General features: G+C 42.1%; 1 protein-coding gene across 1 annotated transcript in view; it reads left to right on the plus strand.

The window, feature by feature from the left end:
- The window catches only part of LOC311226489 (stromal membrane-associated protein 2-like), a 47,729-nt gene extending 25,684 nt beyond the window's left edge, over positions 1-22,045 (plus strand). The window contains exons 3-5 of the mRNA XM_084311914.1: positions 3,702-3,865; positions 16,828-17,330; positions 19,296-22,045. Of these exons, the coding sequence (XP_084168040.1) occupies positions 3,702-3,865; positions 16,828-17,330; positions 19,296-19,421 (793 nt within the window). The 3' untranslated portion in view covers positions 19,422-22,045. The remainder of the gene's footprint in view (positions 1-3,701; positions 3,866-16,827; positions 17,331-19,295) is intronic.
- Positions 22,046-27,749: the final 5,704 nt, after the last annotated feature.

Consider the following 27,749-nt stretch of genomic DNA (forward strand, 5'->3'; position numbering starts at 1 on the left):
ACAGTACTGTATTTACAAATATGGTATGTCATAAATATATAGATGTAGCAGTACTGCCTATCTGTATGTCATATATGTTACGATTAGGGCTGTCAGTTTATCGCGTTAATTAAGATTAATTAATTACACAGCAAATAATCGCGTTATGAAAATTAACTCAAAATTAATTACAAAAAAGTTTTTTTCTTTTTTTTTTTTAATAATAATATTTTTTTTGTATCTCATTCATTCCATAAGCATGTAGAATACACATTTACAGATATTTTTTTAATATGGTCCATTTGCATGTTCTTGGTATCTGATTCTAGGGACATCTATGAATCTCAGGGAATGTATTCCCAGTGTCAGAAATACTGTGGGCTAGATCCACAAAGAATGGATTGTACGGTGCAAGTTGCACCCTTACTTACAATTCATTATGAATTGAAAATGGGGGACCCTGATGTAAACAAGATGAAAGTCTTTCTCTGGTCTGCATTCCCTTAACAATTGTGTGTATTGAGCCGTACTGTATTGTACCCATTCTGCAATCTGTTAATAACATTTTCATTCAATCAATCAATCTGCGCTGTGATTGATTGAATGAACATTTTATTTTGAGTAAATTGTAATGAACCAAATGAGAATATCAATAAATCTTTTTTTATCTTTGACTGTGAATAACACCATGCTCAAATTGACCAGACCTGAAAAATCTAAGCAAATTAATAGATGGAAGATGATTAAACAGAAGGTTTTGTAGATACAGTACTGAATTCTGCCATCCGGACACATGCAATTTGAAATATGATTATAGAATATAGAATATGAGGCATAAAATGGTAATGCGATTAAAATGCGATTAATTAGATTAATTAATTACAAATCCTGTAATTAATTAGATTAATTTTTTTAATCGCCTGACAGCACTAGTTACGATGAATTGAAAATGGGGGACCCTGATGTAAACAAGACGAAAGTCTTTCTCTGGTCTGCATCCCCTTAACAATTGTATGTATTGAGCTGTACTGTACTGTACCCATTCTGCAATCTGTTAATAAAGTTTTCAATCAATCAATCAGTCCTACAACACTGACTGGATAACACACTCGCGTATTAGAGGTTCCCAAAGGTACGAACTGGTACGCTGTCTCCTAATTGTTTTTCTTTTTTTTATCCACTTTTTCTCCTATTTTTCAAATTATCTCCAATCCCAATTTAGCCGTGCCAATTCTCCCCTCCCGTGTCTTGATCGTTGCTCGCATGTGCCCCCCACTGGCCGGTTGTAGGGAGGATAGAAGCCCATCGCTTGTCCCCTCCGATACATGTGTAGGCAGCCAGTCGCATCTTTTCACCTGCCAGCGCGGACTCTCATTTGGCGAGGAGTAACGTGTAGGAGGCTCACACTGCCCCCGCCATTTTCCTGTCTCTGCTGTGCAGGCGCCCCAACCGACCTGTAGGAGTCGCTGTTTACAACGTCCAGATTACCACCCATCAACTTCCCACCTGCTAACTCTGCCAATTGAGTTAGTATGACGGCTGGCCCAAGCCGGAGGCAATGCCGACAGCCGGATTCGATACCGGTGTCTCATGCGTTGGTGACGAGCGCAATGTCCGCTGCGCCACCCAGCCGCCATTCCTAATTGTTTTTCTCAATATCACTCTCATCTTACTGGAGAAGGATAGTGGAGTCGATCTGGAAGTGTATCTGAGATAAAGACAAAAAGAACAGGATCAGCACTATCAGCTGTCATGTCTGCCGCCAGGGAAGGAAATGAACTCCTTCTGCGGGTGGCTGATCACCTATGTGAACTCTTTGTAATGGGCATGTATTTTTAAGAGGCCAATTTCCTCTAAACCGTTCTTTGATCATCAGACTGTCTGATCACTAAGTGTGTCCACTGTCTGACTCATACAAGATACTTTAATGCCACACAACGATGGTTGGTGGTAATTGTTTGCGGTACAGTTTGTTAAAAGCACTGGGACATCGGGCGGTCAGGTGGCGTAGCGGAGATTGCGTTTGTCACCAACACCGGAGCGGCTGGATTCGCCTGTTCTAATCCAGCTCACAGCTCCGGCGTTGTCACCAGCTTGGCTGGCCGTTCACACTAATACAATTGGCTGTATTAGAGGGTGGGAAAGCTGGCGGGGTGGGTCCGGGTCGTTGTAAACAGCGACTCCTACAGTTCGGTCGGGGCGCCTGCTCAGCGCGGATAGGATCTAAGGGGGGTAGTGTGATCCTTCCACACGTTACACCCTCTCAGTGAGAGTCCGCGCTGCCAGGTGAAAAGAAGCGGTTGATTGGCTAGACGTGTGTCGGAGGAAGCACGTGATAGCCCCCACTCTCCCAGACCGACTGTGGGGGGTAAGTGCGCAGCGACCAGGAAGGGGATTGGGAATTGGCATAACGACTAACATTGGGATGGGAGAAAATCGGAGGAAAAAGGAGGGGGAAAAAGATAAAAAAAAAAATTAAAATAAAAGCACTGGGACATCAACATGAAACATCAGACATCAAACGCCCCCCTCCCATCTCCCAATCCCCACAATAAATACATATATATAGAAATACATACAGGACAGTCACATGTAACAGTGTCAGTCAGTGACGGATGCTTGCCCGTCTGTGCAAAGGGGGGCGGGCCAGGGTGTTTAGTGTTCGGACTGCTGTGGGGAAAAAACTGTTACCACCGTATGTCATGCCAGTTGTGTATACTGTACCTGTGCATACTGTTTACTTTACTTACTCATAGTATATATTCAGATTCTAATTATTTATTTATTATATATACATTTTTATTGTAACATACTATATCTGATAGGGCATACAGACCCTCATCTGCACCTTTGATTACACTGTTATATTCAGAGTTAATTATATTGTTTACACTATTTATTTGTATCTTTATTATAATTGTATTGCCTATATTTGTCTTGTCGTTCTACTATTCCCCTGCCCATACCAGTACCTCCCCTCCCCCATCAGAATCAGAAAGGTCTTTATTTGCCAAGTAGTTTTCACATACAAGGAATTTGCTTTGGACGTTATCGGTGCGACATTAGCGGACAGACATTAACAGACAGATAATACAATAAAGAGGTGGAGTCAAATTAAATAAAATATGAGCCAAGTTAAGCACAATAGAATAATATAATTATGAAATAAAATATAGGCCAGGGCTGTACAACTGTAAATAAGAGGTTGAATAAATCAGATGGGATATAAACTAAATTAAATATAGCACAATAGAATATAGTAACATTTTAAGTAAAAATAAAATAGGAATAGGTCAGGGCTGTACAACTGGGCAGCTGTGGTCAATTATATACACTAATTAGAATGAGGTAACAATACAGTGGGCAAGTATATAGTCCAGTAGGTGTGTGTTAATGTAACACAGTGGGGGAAGAAACTGTTCTTGTGGCGTTTTGGCCCTGATGGACCGCAGCCTCCTGCCAGAGGGGAGCGACTCAAACAGGTTGTGACCGGGGTGGTAGGGGTCGGCCACAATCTTACCTGCACGCTTCAGGGTTCTGGAGGCGTACATATCCTGGAGAGATGGTAGATTGCAGCCGATCACCTTCTCAGCAGAGTGGATGACACGCTGCAGCCTGCCTTTGTCCTTGGCCGTGGCTGCAGCGTACCATACTGTGATGGAGGAGGTGAGGATGGACTCAATGATGGCTGTGTAAAAGTGCACCATCATTGTCTTTGGCAGGTTGAATTTCTTCAGCTGCCGCAGGAAGTACATCCTCTGCTGTGCTTTCTTGGTGAGGGAGCTGATGTTCAGCTCCCACTTGAGGTCATGGGAGATGATGGTTCCCAGGAAGCGGAAGGACTCCACAGTGTCCACTGGGGAGTCACACAGGGTGATGCGGTTGAGTGGGGCTGGGGTCCTTCTGTAATCCACAACCATGCTGCTAGGACACCCAAATGTCCCCAAGGGGATCAATAAAGGAACAGCCCCATGTTCTCACTAGAATGATATGAGGAGGATGGGACATAGCCCCAATGTTCTCACTAGAATGATACAGTATGAGGAGGATGGGACATGGCCCCAATGTTCTCACTAGAATGATACAGTATGAGGAGGATGGGACATGGCCCCAATGTTCTCACTAGAATGATAGAGTATGAGGAGGATGGGACACAGCCCTAATGTTAAGCACCGGGAGACAATACTACTTCTGACAGCACATCATCAAATGGCTATCATAGAATGGTCAATAATATTGTCACAGGAATCAGAATTGGTTCGGTTCATGAAACAGAAAGGCGATGTGTTTCCATGGCAAAAGCAAAATGTTGATGAACACTGTCAGTTATTATAACATTATAACATAGTTGCATGCACTGTCCTAGGAGTAGAAAGGGAGAAGAAACACTCTATAACAAGGAGCATTATTGAGCACGACATTTGTGCGAGACATTTGTGACTATATTTGCTACAAAACAAACATATTCAGAGAAAATAATTAAATGTGATGTTGAGTTTATGTTGAGTAAAATGATAATAATTTTGAGGTGAAATGTGAGTTTGAACCCTTACACTACCACACTATAAAAGGTTAACCTTCTGTAGTGTGGTAGTGAAAAGCGTAGTGAAAGGGTTAAATATGTTTCAAATGAATAACGATCTCTGTGGTGAGTGGTTGCCATGGTAACCGAGGACCCTGTGGCAGAAAACCACTGGATGGCGTTGATGTGTAGAAAGGGTCACGTCTTGTTAGTTACTCATTAGTTGCCGTTATCAAGATGCCAGGGCTGGACTAGTGAACCCAAGTGCGGCAGGCAGGCAGGCAGGCAGGCAGGCAGGCAGGCAGGCAGGCAGGCAGGCAGGCAGGCAGGCAGGCAGGCAGGCAGGCAGGCAGGCAGGCAGGCAGGCAGGCAGGCAGGCAGGCAGGCAGGCAGGCAGGCAGGCAGGCAGGCAGGCAGGCAGGCAGGCAGGCAGGCAGGCAGGCAGGCAGGCAGGCAGGCAGGCAGGCAGGCAGGCAGGCAGGCAGGCAGGCAGGCAGGCAGGCAGTAGATTAAAACCTCAAGATCGGGGTGTGTTTATTACAAAGCAGGTTGGGGCTGGGGACCGGACGAGGGGGAAGGCTGGCGGAGCTGATGGTGAAAGGGGGGATCCAAGCGAGGAAGGAGGTCGAGGAGTAGGCCGAAGGCATAGGAGAACAGGAATTAGGCGAGGCGAAATGCTGACAGAACGGCAACAAGCCAATTGGAGCGGGGTAAAATGCTGACGGAACAAGCAACAGGAATATTCCGAAAATGCTGACGGAACAGCTACGAGAAATAATGACTAGAAACACGTGAGACCAACGGAGAAAACTGAGGCTACGATCGGGCAAACTCGCGGAGTCAGGACCGGGTCTTTATGGCAAAGCTGAAGATGAGCTGCCGAGTGACAGCTGGTGTAAACGAGTCTCGGACACCTGACTCTGCTCCTGTGATGAAGAGAGCAGAGAGAGAGAGAGAGAGAGAGACAATGAGTGTAGAGAGAGAGAGAGAGACAATGAGTGTAGAGAGAGAGAGAGAGAGAGAGAGAGAGAGCAGAGAGAGAGAGGAAGGGGGACTGAGGGCTAGGCAGGAGTGGAGGAGATGACTGAGGGCTAGGCAGTAGTGGAGGAGATGACTGAGGGCTAGGCAGGAGTGGAGGAGTGATCAGACTTGTCTTGAGAGAGACGTTGGTAGTCCTTCTAGAAACGGTTAAGTAACTGAGCGGCTCAGAAATGGATCCTACACGGACGCTCTTACATCTGTCAAATGCGGAGGGGTCATTGACACTTTGAGTGCCAGCAGGGGGCACGCGATTTAGTGCTTGAGTGCCGGCGCTGTAGTCAATGGGAGGGCGAGCACATTTGCGAACGCATAAACTATATCTTAAATGATGGCTATGTGTCTAATACGCCCGTCGCTTATCAATGACTTGTTTGCAGTCAACATTGTCGAAACGGATTGTTTTTTAATCGGTACATTTCCGTTTTATACCATTTTGAAAAACGTTCGTTTTTGGAAACTTCCAGAAAAAAAGGTGATTCTGCAGGAATCACGCTTTAGTGGAATACACAAAACACGTTGTCATTTTTCAGCCTATTTATTAACACTTTGAATGCTGGCCAGAAATCCGGAAATGACTGTGCATTGCCAGGATTCCTGGGCGATTTTAGCATATCTCATGATCTAAGCGGAGCTATTTCTATATTTTATATTATAACTATGGGGAAATGGTTTGGCTCATTTGACGACGACAAGTTGATGTACACAATGAAAAAAAACGTTTGTTTCTGCATGTCTTTGTTCGTTCACAATTACAAGTTAAAAAAGGTCAACACAAGGTAAAAATCCAGGTGGATTCTTTAGAAAAGGAGTTACAGGCACTTTTATGAACGGTGCGCCGCCAGGTGATAATAGGTACTGAACGTGTTATAAAGCAATTTAGACTGGGATGGATGGATGGATGGTTTGTTTGATAGATTGTTTTATTGTTTTATTGTTTGATTGATAGATTGTTTTATTGGTTGTTTGATTGATAGATTGTTTGATTGATTGATTGTTTTATTGGTTGTTTGATTGATAGATTGTTTTGTTGGTTGTTTGATTGATAGATTGTTTTGTTGGTTGTTTGATTGATAAATTGTTTTATTGGTTGTTTGATTGATAGATTGTTTTGTTGGTTGTTTGATTGATAGATTGTTTTGTTGGTTGTTTGATTGATAGATTGTTTTATTGGTTGTTTGATTGATAGATTGTTTTGTTGGTTGTTTGATTGATAGATTGTTTTATTGGTTGTTTGATTGATAGATTGTTTTGTTGGTTGGTTGTTTGATTGATAGATTGTTTTATTGGTTGTTTGATTGATAGATTGTTTTGTTGGTTGTTTGATTGATAGATTGTTTTGTTGGTTGTTTGATTGATAGATTGTTTTATTGGTTGTTTGATTGATAGATTGTTTTATTGTTTGATTGATTGATAGATTGTTTTGTTGGTTGTTTGATTGATTTATTGTTTGATTGTTTGATTGACAGTCCGACTGACTGACTGACAAACTTGAAATGCAGTAATACTATTATATCGATCAGGTGGGAATATATTGTATTGATCAGGTTAGTAGATATTGTACCGATCAGGTATTATAGATCATGTGCATGCAATAAACAAAAAAAAACATTTTGACTGTTTCTCATTCATGTACTGTGCATAATCTGCTCCCGTGTTGTAGACACTGTGTTGCTCTGTACCTACCTGTTTTCCAATTTATTCGTCCATACATGATAAACACATTCATAAAGTAATAATAGCTTGTATTGATAATATATCAATTAGTTTCACTTGGAAATACTACTACCTTATCAACTACCATGCCTGGCGCTAATGAACAAGTAAGTTATAACTACTGGTGTAGGTCCAGAAAACATTATTATAAAATACAGAATACTTTACAATGCAGAAAACTTGAAACTTTGATGAAATTAACATTTTTATTTCAAAATATGTTCAATAAACTGGGTGACAAGTCATCAGTACCAACCATTGTTGCTGTGCATTAGACACATATGCTGGTAACATTCACAGTATAAAATTATGGTAATTTACCAAGACAATACCTTATAAAAAGTTAACACTGGCTGATGATAACCAACCATTGTTTCAGTGCATTTAGGAGTTTGCTGGTAACATTCACAGTATAGGATTATGGTAATTTACCAAGACAATACCTTATAAAAAGTGAACACTGGAGGATAATCAACCATTGTTTCAGTGCATTTAGAAGTTTGCTGGTAACATTCACAGTATAGGATTATGGTAATTTACCAAGACAATACCTTATAAAAAGTGAACACTGGAGGATAATCAACCATTGTTTCAGTGCATTTAGAAGTTTGCTGGTAACATTCACAGTATAGGATTATGGTAATTTACCAAGACAATACCTTATAAAAAGTGAACACTGGCTGATGATAACCAACCATTGTTTCAGTGCATTTAGGAGTTTGCTGGTAACATTCATAGTATAGGATTATGGTAATTTACCAAGACAATACCTTATAAAAAGTGAACACTGGCTGATGATAACCAACCATTGTTTCAGTGCATTTAGGAGTTTGCTGGTAACATTCACAGTATAGGATTATGGTAATTTACCAAGACAATACCTTATAAAAAGTGAACACTGGAGGATAATCAACCATTGTTTCAGTGCATTTAGAAGTTTGCTGGTAACATTCACAGTATAGGATTATGGTAATTTACCAAGACAATACCTTATAAAAAGTGAACACTGGAGGATAATCAACCATTGTTTCAGTGCATTTAGAAGTTTGCTGGTAACATTCACAGTATAGGATTATGGTAATTTACCAAGACAATACCTTATAAAAAGTGAACACTGGCTGATGATAACCAACCATTGTTTCAGTGCATTTAGGAGTTTGCTGGTAACATTCACAGTATAGGATTATGGTAATTTACCAAGACAATACCTTATAAAAAGTGAACACTGGCTGATGATAACCAACCATTGTTTCAGTGCATTTAGGAGTTTGCTGGTAACATTCACAGTATAGGATTATGGTAATTTACCAAGACAATACCTTATAAAAAGTAAACACTTGAGGATAATCAACCATTGTTTCAGTGCATTTAGAAGTTTGCTGGTAACATTCACAGTATAGGATTATGGTAATTTACCAAGACAATACCTTATGAAAAGTGAACACTGGAGGATAACCAACCATTGTTTCAGTGCATTTAGAAGTTTGCTGGTAACATTCACAGTACAGGCACATCACATGATCAACTACAGGGCATATCTTACTTGGTCTCTCGCATCGATGACTGCATTGTCCATTGATAAATGGATGAATCGCCAGATGATCTGTGGACCAAAAAATATCCAATACATGCTTCCAAAGTATATAAATAAGAGGCCAATGGACTGCATTAGAAAAGTGTGGTATGTTACCTACAGTATATACTTTTATAAACTGGGTGACTGTCAGCAACCATTGGTTCTGTGCAAACGGTAAAAATTAGGGGGGAAAAAGATAAATAAAAAAATAAACCATATACACACACAATGCAAATGATGAATGGAGTCGACACAGCTAGATCGCTAACATAACGTCTCATCTGCAAGTGGTCCAAACATGCCTATGCAATATCGACAACCGTGGCCCAAATACATGTGTTCAACGCATTTGTCTTGTACAGAAAACAGTGCAACTACCCATACACTATACTATACTATACTATACTATACTATACTATACTATACTACTCTCAGCTAGCTATACTATGTACCGGTACACATGGTTCTGTCTGTATCACACAATGATGGATTATTTAGAAGTAATCTGTACTTCTGTGTGCCGGATTATTTAGAAGTAGTCTGTACTTCTGTATGACAACTAATAAAGAAACTATTTAGAGAAATCCCTCTTTGTGTGGTACAGAGCGAAGCATTTGTCACGATGCAGGGGGACTTTGCACGATGTGCAAAAATATCTGGTCTCACTCCTGATGCCACGCCTACTGCAGACCCAACATTTCCTACACGGTAGCTTTTGCTTGGGGGTGGCTTTGTATGCAACCATTACATGCTTCACAAAGCCACCCACTAATCTGCTCTGCGGGTCCCCCGGTGGGGCCCTAGGGTCGTGCTGCCCGTCACGCCCCACCTGCTCAGCCCCTGCCTCCTCCTCATCCCCACCCCCTGCCTCCTCCTCACCCCCACCCCCTGCCTCCGCCTCCATCTCCGCTGTCACCCCAGGAATCTTCTTCTCCTGACCCCCTGTGTAGGTCCGCGCCACAGCCCTGGTGAACCGGAAGAGGTTGTAGTAATGCCCTTGTGGGTGCTTGCTTTTGTACAAGACAAAAGCGTTGAACATACATATTTGGATCAGATACATCACAAACTTTTTGGTCCACTTTCCAGTCTTACGTGTAACCGGATAGTACGAGAGGTTTTGATCCAGCTGATCGACGCCGTTCATGAATTTATTGTACGGCATGATTGATGACGGCTTGAGCATCTCCACCCTCAGCGCTTTGCCCTTCTTCTGCTTCTTCCACACCTTCGCCATTTCCATGGTGTCCTCGTGGTAGCTGCTGATGGTCTTCACGATCCTCTTATCGCGCCATGCCACGATCAGGACCTCCTTGTTGTTGACCGCAATGCGCTCCCCCACACCGATGTCACATTTGGTCACGTTCTTGATGATGGCTGGCTCCCCCCGGTGCTTCCTGAGGGTACCACAGACGTCGGTCCTCAACTGTCGGAGCCTGGCGGACATGCGTACACTGTTGTAGAAGTTATCCATGTACAACGTATATCCGGCCCCAGACAAACGTCCAAGCAGACCGACGACCGTGTCCCCCAGGAGCGAGCCTTCCCGGCAATATGGCTTAAATGCAAAGCAATATCCTGTGCGTGATTCGCACAGGAAGTACGACTTGATGCCATACCGGGTTGGGGTTGTAGACCCGGAAGGTCAGGCGGCCTCGCCATGCCATCACCCCCTCGTCAATGGCGAGCTCACGTTCGGGCTGGTACAGTTCCTTGCACCTCGCGTTGACATGGTCGACTACAGGGCGTACCTTACACAATTTGTCTAACTTCCAGGGATGTATTGTCCGCAAAGTGGAGGAATCGCCAGATCAATTGATACCGGTTGCGTGGCATGGTCTCCGAGTAGTACGGTGTGTACATCATATCGTCTGTGGTCCACATCATGTCCACGCGAGGCTTCCGAAGGACACTGCTCAGGAAATTGAGTCCAAGGAACTTCTTCAGCTCTTTCAATGTGAGGGCCTTCCAAAGCAGTGCCCTGCTACTGGTTAGCGTGGGGTCCAGCCGGGCAATGGACTGATCAGCGTAGAGGTTGGTCTGGGCAACAATGGAATTGAGAAAAGCATCCGTCAGGAACAGATCTAGCCATTTTGCAGGCCGGTACGATTTCAGTGCCGCGGCGTCCTGGAGCAACCCCGGTTGGGCTGTGAAGGGGATCCTGTGAGGCACCCAGCCCTCACGAGACCAGGCATTCTCCTCTTCCTGACGGATCGCAGCCCTGCTCTTCGCTCCTCCGCGTCGCACGCCACGACCTGTCAATTATACAAATATACTATAACACCCCTACTGTAGACAAACATTCATTCATTCAAACTGTGTGTGAGTGAATGAGTGAGTGTGTGTGGGGTTCAGATGTCAGAGCTGGACGTGGTGTGGGGGTCAGAGGTCAGAGCTGGAAGTGGTGTGCAGAGTGAGGCCAACTTACCGCTCTTAGATGTGCGTTTCCGCCCTGCAACGGGTTCCGGCATGTCCAGACTAGCATCCAGTTCTAGAATCACATGATGTAATACATTACACTAGGGCAACGTATTGTCATTTTATTTACATGATATATATATATATATATATATATATATAGCATTATGTGTTATATTTTATGTACAATTACCTGCAGGAGTAGAATGTGATCCTATGTCGTTGCCAGTCTCTGCGTCACTCTCTGTGGAGTCTGCGCCAGAATCTGAATTGGATTAAATTCATTCAGTAAGTAAGTCTCATAAAACACAATAGTAATACATTTACATACATGAATGTAGTTAGTACATACCCAAGCATGTTGGTGTACCTGCGCCGGACTCTGTGTCGGATCCTGTATGAACACAAAATAAATCAGCGGCCATTGTACATCAAAGCATGTACATGTACATGTGTGTGTGTGTGTGTGTGTGTGTGCAGCACATGGTGGCCTCTATATGCATGTGTAGCATAGCATTTAGCACAATTCCATTGATTACAGCACACACACACACACACAAAGATCAAAGGGCATGACCCCTATCCAACAGCTTTGAACTTTGCAGCACATGGTGGCCTCTATATGCATGTGTAGCATAGCATTTAGCACAATTCCATTGATTACAGCACACACACACACACACACACACACACAAAGATCAAAGGGCATGACCCCTATCCAACAGCTTTGAACTTTGCAGCACATGGTGGCCTCTATATGCATGTGTAGCATAGCATTTAGCACAATTCCATTGATTACAGCACACACACACACACAAAGATCAAAGGGCATGACCCCTATCCAACAGCTTTGAACTTTGCAGCACATGGTGGCCTCTATATGCATGTGTAGCATAGCATTTAGCACAATTCCATTGATTACAGCACACACACACACACACACACACAAAGATCAAAGGGCATGACCCCTATCCAACAGCTTTGAACTTTGCAGCACATGGTGGCCTCTATATGCATGTGTAGCATAGCATTTAGCACAATTCCATTGATTACAGCACACACACACACACACACACACAAAGATCAAAGGGCATGACCCCTATCCAACAGCTTTGAACTTTGCAGCACATGGTGGCCTCTATATGTATGTGTAGCATAGCATTTAGCACAATTCCATTGATTACAGCACACACACACACACACACAAAGATCAAAGGGCATGACCCCTATCCAACAGCTTTGAACTTTGCAGCACATGGTGGCCTCTATATGCATGTGTAGCATAGCATTTAGCACAATTCCATTGATTACAGCACACACACACACACACACAAAGATCAAAGGGCATGACCCCTATCCAACAGCTTTGAACTTTGCAGCACATGGTGGCCTCTATATGCATGTGTAGCATAGCATTTAGCACAATTCCATTGATTACAGCTCACACACACACACACAATCAAATATATAGCACATGGTGATGCCTCTGCCTCTATAGCATGCAACTATCGATTTGAACATGCATGCTCAAGGGACTTACCCTTCTCCCCTCGACCACCACCGCGTCCCCCGTCGGACTCGTGAGATGAATCAGAACCATAATACCTCCGACCCAGATCGATATCCTCGTCAGATGACTCCGGAGCTATAATAAATGCATACCGGCGTTGGTTGGCGAACTAACGTTACATATTCACAGTATACAATGAATCAATTAGCGTTAGGTAAATCATCATCAAATATACACGTTTCACACACACACAATCCTTACCTGGTGGTTCCCAATCGGCGCTCCCATCAGATTCATGGACCGTTGAATCGCTGTCCGAGGACTCTGCTGAAGAAGATATCAGCACAGCAGCCACCTCTCCGATCGGAGCTACCAAAGGTCCGGTCGTTGGTGCTACTGCTGCTGCAACGGCGGGTCCAAACGCCAGCTTCGTTTGAACAAACCGATCCGCTGTCGGTCTGTTGCCTCTCTTACCTACACTACGTCTCCTCATACTGATCTAAATGGAACTACTAACAGATCAAACTACTATTACTACTACTGAAATATACTACCTAGACTACATACTAATCGCTTCAAGTCAAGTCAAGTCAAGAGTTTTAATTGTCACGGCATACAAGTATACAATGAAATGCGGGTGGCCTTGCCCTCCCTCACAATAGTACTACTACTTAGCACGACTAAGTACTTCTAAAGCACAGCTGAAACCTTACAATTGTTCTGATACTACCACTATACTGTATAAAACTATAAATATAGACTATAGGCTGATCTCAATTCAAATATCTCTCTCAATCTCTCTCTCTATCGCTCTATCTATCTCTCTCTCTCTCTCCCCTACAAAACCTCGTCGATTCTGGGATCCCGCTAAACTTTTATACCTGTGGTCACACTGGTCAGGTATGCTGGCCAATCAAATGCCAGATTCATTGTGGGGTGCAATATTCATTATCTTGTGATACAGTGTTAGAAAATAGGGGGACACTGCCACCTAGTGTAATTTGAGAGGAAATGCAGTTTTCTGTTCAAACTCTCTGCCAAAAGCTCTGCGGTGAAGTTCAGACTGGGAAAATCGAAAAAAGATGTAAACAGAACAAAGACGAGTTACGGCGTCCTCGGCAACTTGAGCATGGCGGGGAAGGACGCCTAAACATGTTTTCGGCACTTAAAGTGTTAATCGTTTTCAAATAAATGCTAGATTATCGATAGTATATGTGTACTTATGCACGCTAGAGAAGCGGGCTGAAAAATCGATTATCTTATTTCCTGATCAGCACACACACACACACGCACACACACACATATGGGACACGCTGAGATATAGGTGAAAAAAACTCTGATTATCCCAAGACTGGTCAAATAGATTCCTTACCTCAGATCAGATGTTCTCCAAAAAGATTATTCCAATTCCTGATCGCTATTCCAAATATCGATCGTGTTTATTGATCCAACGCTGGGTACTGGAAACACATATTCCACGCTGTTCTGCGGCTCGGCAATGAATGGGATCGTCTCCGGTTACATGCCTGACAAGCAGTGTTGTGCTAGTTACTGAAAAATAGTAACTCAGTTACTTTACTAGTTACTTCATTTCAAAGTAACTTCGTTACTGTACTAGTTACTTACACCCAAAAGTAATGAGTTACTGTGAAAAGTAACTATTTAGTTATTAAAAAAAAAAAACAAAAAAAAAAGATTGCTCCCGAGTCCCATGCCCATGAAGGAACAGCCTTGATGTCGCCGGAGCGTTTCATTATAACCATTATAATTCAAGGGTACTACGACTATGCGTGCACCTCATGGTACCAAAGCACCTCAAAGGCGCTTAAAACAAAATTACAAACATCACAAAACAAACTGGTCAGACTACTACTTGACCTGAACCCCAGAACCCACCTCACCCCTGCCCACTTTGACAACCTAGGATGGCTTAGAGTAGACGACAGAGTACAGCAACTTGCAATGGGCCTGGTCTACAAGATACACTATACGACCGGGGTACCCATGTACATGTCAAAATACTTCCCAAAGGTCAGTGAATACCACAACCACTACACCAGAGGAAGCTCAACAAATCATGTAAAACCCAGATTCGGCTCAAACAAGGGACTAAACACGTTTCGCAATTATGCCACATCAATGTGGAACGCCCTACCCAAAGCTAGGGGTAACAGACAACAGTACTGTATATTTGAATACCGTTTGTCACAAATGTATCAGTACTAAATACCTATATGTCCCTATGCCATAAATGTCATGTATGTTGTGTATGTCATAAATGTCTATATGAATTGAAAATGGGGGACCCTGATGTAAACAAGACAAACGTCTTTCTCTGGTCTGCATCCCCTTAACAATTGTATGTATTGAGCCGTACTGTATTGTACCCATTCTGCAATCTGTTAAATAAAGTTTTCATTCATTCACCATCTTGCAAGTTGCAACGTTGTTTAAGATATCAATCAAAGCATTGCAACGTTAGAATAGTTAGGATATCAATTGTGCATGAAAGGACTATATTTATATTGTTTGATTAGTATTATGAGATTCCCTGGCAGATTGCGTACAGTCAAAATCCGTTGATCAACTTAGTTTCAGTAAACACATTGCACTGACTCACCAAAGTCTGCGGTGGTCGAGATGTAGTAGCGTTAGTCCAGTTGACTCCAGCAGCGCCTCAAACATGTTCTTTATCTCGTTTCCATGTTGTATTGTATATTAATTATCTCTCCAAGTAGTTGCTAAATGGTTTGTTAGTTCGTTTCGTTTTGTTTTGTTTACAATAGAGGGTCTATTTCTTTCCGTAGCCGCATTTCTGGTTTGCGCATTTCTGATGGCCAGTGGCCACTGACTGACGCTCTCTGGTCTGGACTCCAGTATCTTTGAGCCAAAACACAAATGACATAACTAAAACGTTATTTTCTTTTCGCTCGACAAAAGAGAAATACGCGAGTGCTCTGCCTGGGCGCTGCCATTATTAGGAATAGTAAACAAAACACGCCCCCAGCATAGCGTTCCCCGCAGCCAGGCAGACAGGATATGAGGATAATAATAATAATAATAATAATAATAATAATAATAATAATAATAATAATAATAATAATAATAATAATAATAATAATAATAATAATCACTACCGCTCGCTATCAATCTACGCCGTATATAACGCAAATAACGCAGTGACGAACCATTCAGTAACGTAAGTAGCGTTACTGAATTTCAAAAGTAATGCGTTAGAGTACTAGTTGCGGCAAAAAGTAACTTCGTTTCTGTAACGCGTTACTTTGTAACGCGTTAGTCCCAACACTGCTGACAAGTAAAATGTGGATTCCGGACTCTTTTTTTCCCATCCATTTCATTCAGTCCAATCCAATGGGTGCAATACCATCCGGAGAGACGATAGGGGGCGGTATTTTCCCTGTTCGAGCTCAGATAGATCCCCAATGGTAACGTGAGGCTAGATTGATGAAATAACGAGATTTCTCGTGGCTGGCACTCAATGTGTTAAAGGCAGTTGCTCAGCACTCCGATAGAGCAGAACGTTAAGTGATTCAAATATATGCTCAGTGCTCACAATGAGCATCTTCACCGTGAGCGCTCAGTTACTTAACGCACCCTGTAGTTCCATCTGTAGTTACAAGACTTGCTTCCACTAACATTATTCTTCTGCTGAACTTTCATCAACTGTGCTGCCATGGAAACGGCCATCTGATTCTCCACAGCAGCTTCATCAAATAAAAGTAGAACACAAGAAGAAGAACACAGTACTAAAGATTAAGCTATAAAAGTGGATTTTTACTAAATTGGGGTGAGTTTTCTTGTTCGTCTTTCTCTCCAGACAATATATAATTGTACAACAATCAAGTAGGTGCGCTTGGTGTGTGATTACATGTTGTGAGTTTGAGAAAATACGAGCAAACTCTAGCGGTATGGCATCTCCTCCGGTCCAGCTTTGCGCTAGCAAGCTGGGACGCTATTGCGGCTACCTGATATACTAGCCCTTTGTCTCTATTCCTGTTCTATGGTGCAGGGGTTTAACATACTCTATACATGTGATTATATTTCCAGCAGGTCTATACATGAACCAGATGGGATACCCCACCCATCCGTATGGTTCATACCATTCCCTGGCCCAAGCAGGGGGAATGGGAGGTACCATGACGGCATCACAGATAGCCATGATGGGACAACAGCAGAGTGGCATGATGGGGGTCCAACAGAACAGGATGATGGGACTTCAACCGAACGGGATGATGGGACTTCAACAGAACAGGATGATGGGACTTCAACAGAACGGGATGATGGGACTTCAACAGAACGGGATGATGGGGGTTCAGCAGGGCAGTATGGTGGGACAGCAGAACGGCGTCATGGGACAGCAGGGCAGTATGGTGGGACAGCAGAACGGCATGATGGTAGCACAGGGTGTCATGGCTCAGCCTAGCGGTGTTACTGCATCACCCTACATGCCAGGGATGCCCCAAGGCATGATGGGACAGCAGCAGAACGTGATGATGGGTCAGCAGCAGGTGTACGGACAACAGGCCCAGCAGCTACAGTGGAACATTACCCAGGTGTGTGTGTGTATGTGTGTATGTTGGGTTGGGTACCGAACTCTGTACTTTTAAGGGTACTGACCGAATTACGTCGGTACTACAGAGTAGCGATTCACGTTAGATCAATCGGTGCCACATTTCGGTACCTAAGATCCACCCAGTTCGAAAATGGTCAGAATTCCAATGACACGCAATTATCATTTCATTATAGACACAGACCAGCACGGACCTTCAATGACATGCAATTGTCATTTCATAAGACACAGACCTGCGCGAGCAAATGTTCAGTTTCAGTTTAATTTCAGTTAAAACTTTATTTGAACAGGGACAGCACACATTAATGAACTTATGTAAATGTGTTAGACAGTGTTAGCCAAAGCTCATTTTCGACCATTGTCCCTGGGCCTGGTGTTAAAAAGCCGCTAAAAAAGAAAGCATAACATATATGGCATACAGTTAATTAAGAACTGGTTAAAACACATCATGCAAAATATATACAGCAGACATGTACAGACAATGTACAAACAATAATACTACATATTAGGTACATACGATCATACATGTACATGTGGGCAAGCAAGCAGATAGGGTTAGAGTTCTGAACGGCTGTTGTGTTCACATGTGTAGTTATTTCTTAACCATGTTTTAAGATTGTGTTTGAATGATCTGTGTGTTTCAATATTGCGGATGTAAATTGGTATGGCGTTCCAGGTCTTAGCAGCTCTCACGGAGAGGGCTGATTGGCTGAATGTGTTTTTCCGTGGAACAGCCAAATCACCCGGTGCGACAGTTCTGGTGAACCTGCTGCTGAGAGTGAAAAAAATCCGAACGTGGGGGTGGGGCTAGACCATGGAGGATTTTAAAGACCAGACTGGCATCGGTTAACTTAATGATGTTGTCCCAGCTCAAGAGGGCATGCTTGTCCAGGGTATTGCAGTGGTGGTGACGGATAGGCTTCTGGTCCAAAACCTTCAGAGCCTGTTTGTACGCAGATTGAATGGGTGCTAGAGTTGTTTTGCAGGCCTGGGTCCATCTGGTAATACAGTATGTAAGGTGTGACATGATGATGGCATTGAAGTACAGTGTTGCTCCTTCAATGTTCAGACAGTATCGGAAGTTGGATAGATTGAATTTGACTGTTCTCGTGCCTTTTTTTACCTGTTTTTTTTTTTAAATGTGAGGTTGCAATCTAGGATCATTCCAAGGTAGTTGCATTTGGTCACCACTTGGAGCTTCTCTCCAGCAGCAAAGACATCTGGATCAGGTCTGATGATGATGATGATGATGGTCTGATGATGTGTTTGATGATGCTTGGCATCCTCGCCATTCCTGTATGTCCACATCGCGGTAAACCTTAACTAACGTTAGCCGCTAACTAAGCTAAGCTAAGTAAGCTAAGTTAGCGGCTAACCCTGGAAACGCTCACAGCGGAGTGACTCCCCGACACCAGTTCCATTAGTGAGGAAAGGGTGGGGGGTGTTATATTGATGAGGCTTGACAACCAAGGTTCAAAGATAACTTCACATTTATTGGCTGTTCGTTTATATATATCGCTTCATGCATCGGGCTCCAGGTTACAACTCCATGTGCACTTAACTCAGGTCAGAGGAGTTTGATGGTATTTATAAATAATAATTATAAATGTACATCTTGCAACATAAAAAAAATCGGTTTGGGAGAGGGAGGTAGGTAGGGGTTTTAGTTTGTGTGGTGTGATAACAATGTTGAAATTGAGAAGTTTAGACTTTAATTTAGTTTTACAACAGAAATAAAAAATGTGTTATAATGAAAGTACCAAAAAAGGTACCGTCGGGTACCGGTATAGATTCCGTATCGAACCAGTATCGGTTCGAATGTGAACGGTACCCAACCCTAATGTGTATGTGTGTGTTTATCGGAGTACATGTGCATGTCTATTATTGTTCATTGTCCATATTTGATGTGGTATAAGATTGTCTGTCCGTGCGTGTTTTTCTGATTCAGGTGACTCAGCACATGGCAGGTGTGAATCTATACGGCACCAATGGCGTGATGGGATACAGCGGTCAACACATGGGGGGACAAGCAACTCCAAGCTCCACCCACGTGGCAACGCATGTCTGGAAATGAACTCATCCCTTCCGAGAAGTGATGTCACGTCAATGACCAAGGTTGGAGATTGAAATACAGAACTTTGGAGATTTCTGGATTGGATTCTCCATAAGACATTTTCTACAGCAGGGGAGAGTAGGGTGAAGAGGAGGAGGAGCAGGAGGAGGAGGGTGGAGAGGGGTCTGAAGAACTCCTTCTCTCACTCTCTCCTCCCCACCATCTCTCCTCTCCTCCTCCCTTCCATAGCCATGTTTAGCAGATATCCACGCTTGCCTTCAGAACATTCTGCGCTGCTCAGAGAACAGTCTAGGGGTCGAGGATGAATTGGTGGGACCACACAACTCATCCTCTACCTAGCCTGTGTGTGTGTGTGTGTGTGTGTGTGTGTGTGTGTGTGTGTGTGTGTGTGTGTGTGTGTGTGTGTGGGTGTGGGTGGGTGTGTGGTGTGTGTGTGTGTGTGGTACATATGTACATACGTATGCATTAGTATGTCTGTGGATGTGCACACACACCGCTCACTGCTTGACTCAATTTGGTTTGTACTTATTAAGTGCTTAAGCTCGTCTAGCTTGTTCATGATGACTGATAAGTAAAGAAATACGTGTTGTGTGTTGATTTAGTTCTTTAGTCCCTCTCTGTTTCAATCTATAGAGCAGCTACAAAAACCTACCCAAAGACCCTTTAATTATGGTGTCTTCTACTCAAAATCTGGAGGGCTTCTACTAGAGTAATGGCAATCTTTAGGAGTTAGTGAGTGGGTTTACATTCACATTCATATTCCTGAACCTGGTTAATATCCCGTTTATAAGGTCTCTTGTTAGAATTTTCATTTTCCGATCGCCAATATGCAAGCATACATAAGTAACCGACGGGTTACCTTGGAAACGAAAGTCCCACAGACCTCAAGACCCAACAGTAAACCTCTGTATCCAAGCTAATATCCACATCCCATCGATCATAATAATAATCACCAATAATCATCTCATAATCGGGATATGGCGTTTACATGTGTTAACTCATAGACGGGATACTCAGGTATTTTAAAAACAATATTGGAATAATGTAAATGTAAACACGCCCACTGTCACCAGTCCTACTGTACACCGGCAACTGGGAAACCAAAGATCCGTGCTAGCTTTATTACATCATCCAGATGTGCTTGGTTACGTCTGCCTTGACTACTAACTGGATAATACGCTAGTCATTAGAAGGCAATAGAGTTCAGTAAAGTCATAGATTTATTTAAGATAGCGCAATAGACTTGTACATTTGTTTTTAAGGTGCACTGTGCAGTTTTGGGGGTTGGGGGGATTTTAATTTACCTCTGCAGTATGAATGCAATTAATTTACAAAGCATATAGCTAGTTGAAATGACTTATTTTTTCTTATATCATCGTGCAACATCAAAACAACATGATTGTGAGGCACTGTGAGCCAAATGTAAACTTAGAAGATGCTTATTTGAATGTTTGTTAACAGGATTGCTGGCCCTGCTGTTGTAATGTAAACAACAGCAAACAGTGTTTCTGGGACCCACTTTTCCTCTGAGGACAATAATAGAATCAAATGGATTTCAAATGTCTGTCCCAAAACTGCCTAGTGCACCTTTAAGGTTGTCAATCTTTTAACAGTGCATTTGGTCAGATCTACACTTCCTAAAAAATACTTGTGAACATTACTGTAACTCACTGTGCTATTTCCTCAACAAGGGTTGGATCCTAACTTGAGATCATTTCCGGGCTGTCCTCGACTAAAGACATTTAGTCCAATAATAGTCGTAGGATTTTGTTGATTGATTTAAATGGTCAAATCTGTAAAATTGTGTCCCTCGTGCAGAAGGACCTCTTTAAAATCGAGTGCTTACCAGACATACGCGTATCATTTTTCAGGAAATAATGCAGTCAGCATGGGAGAAAAAAGCATTTGAAAATAAAGGACAAATTAAGATGAAACCAACAGATGAATCGACGAAGAGGGGACAGACCTAAGTCGGTTGCATGCATGTCCTCATGTAAATCAGCTTATACACCTAATATGAAGGATCTATATTTTTAAATGAAGGCCTCAAATAAGTAAAACCTGAGATGGAGATGCAGAGAGAAAAAAAGGATTTCAAATCAAGAAATTGATAAGAGTTCAAGTTACAGGTCAATCATGATTCAGGAATCATCGCTGTGTGATTGACGTATCCTCGAGATTGCATGTCAAGAATGTGTATCTATCTATGATTGTATCTACTGTATGTCTATGAAGATATATGATTGTGTCTCTCTGGAATGTGTTTCTCCGATTGTCTCTCTGTACCCGTCAGTCAATCTCTCACATTCTGGCCAAGTCCAATATCATGTCATTCAAAGATCTCAACGAATGTGTGTCTCTAATGAATGTGTCGAGTATAACCTGACTCAATGATTCAATCAGACTGAATATACACTGTGTGTGGATACCGCTGTGGGGATGTACTTTTCGATATTCTTTGACTGTGTCAATGAATGTACACAGTACACTGTCCTTTTTGAGTGTTGATGAATGCCCCCTTGGTCCCGGCAGACAGCTGAACTCTTCTTCCCAGTCTCACTGTGTGTTGGAGCTCTGAATGTAAATTTGTGAGAAAGCTGTGACTGCTGATGCATCTTCAGGTCATCCCGGTGGTGAGGGGGGGGGGGGGGGGGGGTTACAGTTCGGCTAGCCGATGTTGTGAAGTGAAAGTGACCGTTTCACCACTCAAACCACGTTCGCAGCCCTGCCACACCTTCCCCATATTTCACACAAGCCTTGCCAAGTCCATGTACGTCCTGATTTCGCTACATGTTCCATTCGCTTGTTACTATTATTCTCAATATGTTTATTATTATTATTATTATTATTATTATTATTATTATTATAAGTGCATGCAGCTGCTAGTGTAAATAGTTTTGAGCCTTTCCCCTCTGAGGGAACATGTTAAATTGTCACTTTGAAACATAGAGGTTTAGAGAGATTGAATGACAGAGGAAGAAAGATGGGGTTGTGCTGCCTGCCGGTGAGATGAACGTGTTAACCCCCTGGTTCAGCCTCCAGCTTTTAACACGTTGCCGGTGGCAGGCGCTCAGTACTTTGGTTCAAAGTCGACGTCCTATTTGGTGGCGATGTCATCTCAGCTCAGAGGGATATAGATGAGGGAATATGATTGTTTGCGCACTGGTCAAAATAAGGCCAACTTTTGCGACCTTCTCTGTCAATGTGACAATTTTGGTAAGAAATGAACAATTCATATTGTACCGTAGCTCAACAAACGAGGTCTCGTGGCTGAAGTTGACGATTTTGAAAATGTTTTAACTCTTTCACTACCACACTATAGAAGAAGGCAATTCAAATTCAGATGTTTATATTAGTTATATGGGATGTGAAAACCTTAAAGCTCAGCGTCTTCAAACTACTCTGAACACAGCTAGAACTTGTAATTCCAAGCTTGTGTATTGACCCTGCGTGGGAAAGCAGTGAAATTCCATCTATGCCATAATAACCAGCCCTGGATAATGACCGACATGGCATCTCCTCAGCTTTTTTATTTGTGAAGATTTTCTGGGGGGTATGCTTGAAACAATTTCTTCCCCTGGCTTGTATATTTTCTTTGTGGGATAAAAGCTATTAAAATCAATGTATCTTTTATGTAATTTGTCTCTAAAATATCTTGTGTACTTTATTCTTCATCAGACTGATCTTCCTGTATATTGTGTTTCTTAATCATGGTTGAGGAATGCGTGCTGTATATTATTGGTTCTGGTATATTTCATATGCTTTGTCACTTCTCGTTCTCATTTGCACACAAGTTAGTCTATGTATTTGTGACATACTGGTATGTAACATACAAGACTTGTCTCTGTGGGTAAAACAATTAAAAGAAAATCTTTTGATGAAATTGTCGAGTCATTCACTTTATTCGTGCGCCCAATGCGCCATTTTCAAAGCCGTATGCACAATGTAGACCAGAGACAGTTTAGTGATTCAAATCAACTTTATTGACTTTGCGTCCAGATGTCAAAGGGCATGCAAATACAGGCATCTGAATCTGAAATGTTCTGCCTTTTTTTATTTATTTCTTTAGTTCTGTTTTTTTACAAAACTACGTGCACCTTAAGTAATCAATTCTGCAGCGTACAAACCACAAAAATACCAGTTTTACATTATCAAATACTGCACATAGAAAACATTTACAAAGCACAGGTATAAAAGTACAGCTCCCTTCCTATACTTCGCCATATTCAGTACCACTACATCACCTTCTTCAGACGTTCTGCAAAGTTTTGCCCTTTCAAACGTATACATCTTTAAATGTCTTGGATACAGAGGAAAGGCAAGGCCGGGTAAGACAGGTGGTCCTTCATCTACCAACACCAGCCCTCTATCCAGATCAGGACCTATCTCAAGCCACGCCCTCTTTCCTGGATCCTCCAAACGTTTGTTTATCCGAGGGAAGCAACAGTTGCGATTGGAGGAGCAAGAGAAGAGAGCGGGGCTTGAGATTGAGGTCAATTGTTCTAGTGTTGTTAACCTCATGAGATGATCCACCAATCTGACATTGCCTGGTAATCATAATTTTTCAAGTAGACTTTTTTTTGTTGAATTGACTAATTGGAGAGAGTAATATTAAATATCAAATTTGCATCACTCCTCACAGTAGAGTCAACCAGAAACAGGCAAAGTCATATTTTTGCATTGGCTTTTGAAATGTTCTTGTCTAATCAAATGCATGTAAACTTGAAATGTAATATTAAATTATCTTCTATTTAGTTGATTCGACTCCCGTTTAGTTGATTGAACTGAAAAGCCAAAGCAAAATGGTTACTCGAAAATATACGTTGATTTGCTTACAGTTAATGTCCCGGGATCAATCACTGTGTGTGTGTGTGTGTGTGTGTGTGTGTGTGTGTGTGTGTGTGTGTGTGTGTGTGTGTGTGTGTGTGTGTGTGTGTGTGTGTGTGTGTGTGTGTGTGTGTGTGTGTGTGTGTGTGTGTGTGTGTGTGTGTGTGTGTGTGTGTGTGTGTGTGTGTGTGTGTGTGTGTGTGTGTGTGTGTGTGTGTGAACAAGCCTAACCGCCACATCAAGGTACACAATTATGTAATTGTCAAAATATTGACTATGTTGTAGACAATTTGATGGTGGATTACAGCTGTGTACATGGTGAGATGAAGGCTGTCAGAGGGGGTGGGGTGGGGTGGAGGGAGTGGCTACTGTGGCCTTAATGTTTTCTGACGGCTGAGAGGACAGGATGCGTGGCTACTCAGGAACTTGTGCTGTGACTAACAACAATTATCGTGACACCATAGTGACATAGACAGCATGTGTAGCTTTGTGGGATTTCAATTTCCCCTGCAAATCAGAAAGGAATAACACAAAAGGCATTGCTTGTTTTTCCCCTATAGATGACAGTTGCTACATGAGCAGACACAAGACTGCATGCTTCAGAATGATACGTAAAAATGTATGAACAAACAAAGGATTGTTTACAAAATAAATATTGTTCAGTTGCTCCTGGATAGTATGGTCCAACATTGGAATTGCAGTCCTTTTCGATGCATTACATGCTTTGTTAGCCAAGTAGGTATTAATGCCACTATTACATGCTGTCTCGGTTCTGGCTGTTACCAGGAACAAGCTGCTCATTAACTAATGCCCTGTCCACATGTACACAGGTATTTTAGAAAACTGGGTTTTTCTGTTTAAATATTTTTTTTATCCAGTCCAGACCAACAGTGTTTTAGAAAATCTCTCCATCCACACGACACAAACCCGCTCACATGAAATGGCCTGATGGCATGACCAAAATACTACATTTAAAAAATATCCGTACATGTGTGGACGGGGCCATTAGTCATGGCATGAGCAAAAACTGTATTTTTTTTATTTTTTTTATCTCAGGGAGGAGTAAAACAAACAAAAAAGCAGTTTAAAAAACAAAACACAGTTTGCGCGCATGGGCGAAAAATACCAAAATGCATAGAAAAGGCTACGTTTTCAAAAATACCCAGGTACGTGTGGACGAGACCTAAGGAGGCTTGATCATTTATCTTTGTTGCCGACTAAGCAACGGATGCCATTGACTCATAATCTTTTCTCATGGCAGAGTAACTGCTACAGGTTTATTGAATAGATCCGCTAAATACCAAAGGCTCATGAAACAACAGAGGCTGTCGCCTCCTAGTGGTCAGTTATCTCACAGAAAGATAGAAGGTATTGCCAGAAAAAGGCTAAATCCATGCTACATACAGTATTGTCCACAATTCTTTTGCATTACCAAGAATTCCCATGAAAGGTTATTGAGTATAGTTTTAAGGTGATTACATCATCATCATCATCATCATCATCATCGTCATCATCGTTCATCATCACTATTATTATCATCAAGATACAAGAAAATTATCAAGAGTAACCATGCAGCAATTTCTTTCCTGTGATTTGAATTACAAAATTCTATCAGCTTGATTAATAAATTGATAAATTAATTGGCAAGAGGGGGGGGGGGCATGTCATAATCCCGATTAAACACATCATGGCGATTTAAATAAATAAAGTAAATTTTCGCCAGATGAAGTTCATGCTTTTTTCCCCCAAACCACAGAGCTGTTGTTGAAAACGGCTACATTAATAAGGAGAAGACAGACCCAGCGACGAGTAACACGGCAGTAGGATCCACCTGAACAACACAGGCGGGTTCCCCCAGGATGCCTCCAAAGACAGAAAAGTAAGAAAAAACAAATGACAAAAGGATTACGCTCATTTCTGGCGTAACAATAAGAAATACATTCATAAAACTATACATGTACACATAACTTCGGTACAATATTTTGAGTAAAATACATTTTCTTTTTTTCTTTTACTTTCAATCGTGTGCATGTGCTACAACGTGTGGAGCGACACCTCCTAAACAAAATAAGGCCATTGTAAACTGAACAAGCCCTCGTTTTCGGCGGGAATCCAAAGGCAGATTTCCCGCCTCCTCTCCTTCCGACTCTGCCTTTTTCTAAATAGTTATTTTACTCTCCTTACAAAAATAAAACACATTTCAACATAGTACTCGAGAGAAGATTTAGGTTTGAGATTTGAAAGACATTATAAAACAGTAAAGAAGTTTTTTCCCCACAATAAAAATGAGTTTCCTCGAAAACTCTTGAAGTAGGCCTACATTGTTATAAGGAGGCAAGCGTACTGGGAGGGGTTACATTCCAAGCAGAGAAACCAGTGAAAACTTCTTCTACAAGCATTTCTATAACAGAGACATCTCAGCTCTTATGGGTAGACTATTATTTTGAGAATTGGCTGGACTACGGCATTTTAAAGATGCGTGTATAGCCTACTGTACAGAGCGATGATTACAAACAAAACGTCTGTAATGTGATATGCCTGAAAGAATGATATCATTCCCTTTCTGATTGTCAGCTTCTCTCCTAACTTCGTCGCCTTGAACCAACGTCACCTCCTTCTCTCTAAGATGTCATTGACTTTCACTAAGCTCTACAAATCCAATCTATTATATATATATCCCCATGTGTCTATCAATCTACATTTCAACCAATCAATCAATGTATTTATCTGTGTCTATCCATAAACCTCATTTGCATCTTACCCAGCTACCTATGCATCTACTTCATACCTCATCCGCTGGGCTGTGTACCAGGGTCATCCTTTTTTAGAGAGGACGTCTTGATGGCACACCCAGCTCCACTCACACACAGGTCCTGGATCAGACACATTCAAACCATACTATATCACCCCAAGCCTCAGCTGACCTCCTGAAACAGGCCCTGGATCAGACACATTCAAACCATACTACAGTATATCACCCCAAGCATCACCTGACCCTGGATCAGACACATTTAAATCATACTACAGTATATCACCCCAAGCCTCAGCTGACCCTGGATCAGACACATTCAAACCATACTATATCACCCCAAGCCTCAGCTGACCTCCTGAAAGAGCTACCTGTTGTGTTCTAACCATCCACCCTGTCTTTAAGCTATATAGAATGCTTTCCGGGTCTTACTTGGGCCGAGTTAAAGAGTGTGTGGCTGCCTAGATCAACCCAACGCATGATGAGCATGTTGTTTTTTATCTTAATGTAAAGATCACAAAAGCACCAGACTATAGAAAAAGGCGTGGCTGTTCATGTTGTAAAACCCTGACCCTGTGTTCAATTCTCTAACAGAGCTCCTTCCTGTGGTCCATAACTTGAATTTACAAGTGGCTTCATAACAACGTCTACATTATATAACATGACAGAGAGAAAAACATGATATAATCTCTCTCACTCATTTACATCATATACTTCAATAAATACACCTCATTTAAGAAACATATATACAC

The sequence above is a fragment of the Notolepis coatsorum genome (genome assembly GCF_963971535.1).
Source record: "Notolepis coatsorum genome assembly, chromosome: 4".
Classification (NCBI taxonomy): domain Eukaryota; kingdom Metazoa; phylum Chordata; class Actinopteri; order Aulopiformes; family Paralepididae; genus Notolepis; species Notolepis coatsorum.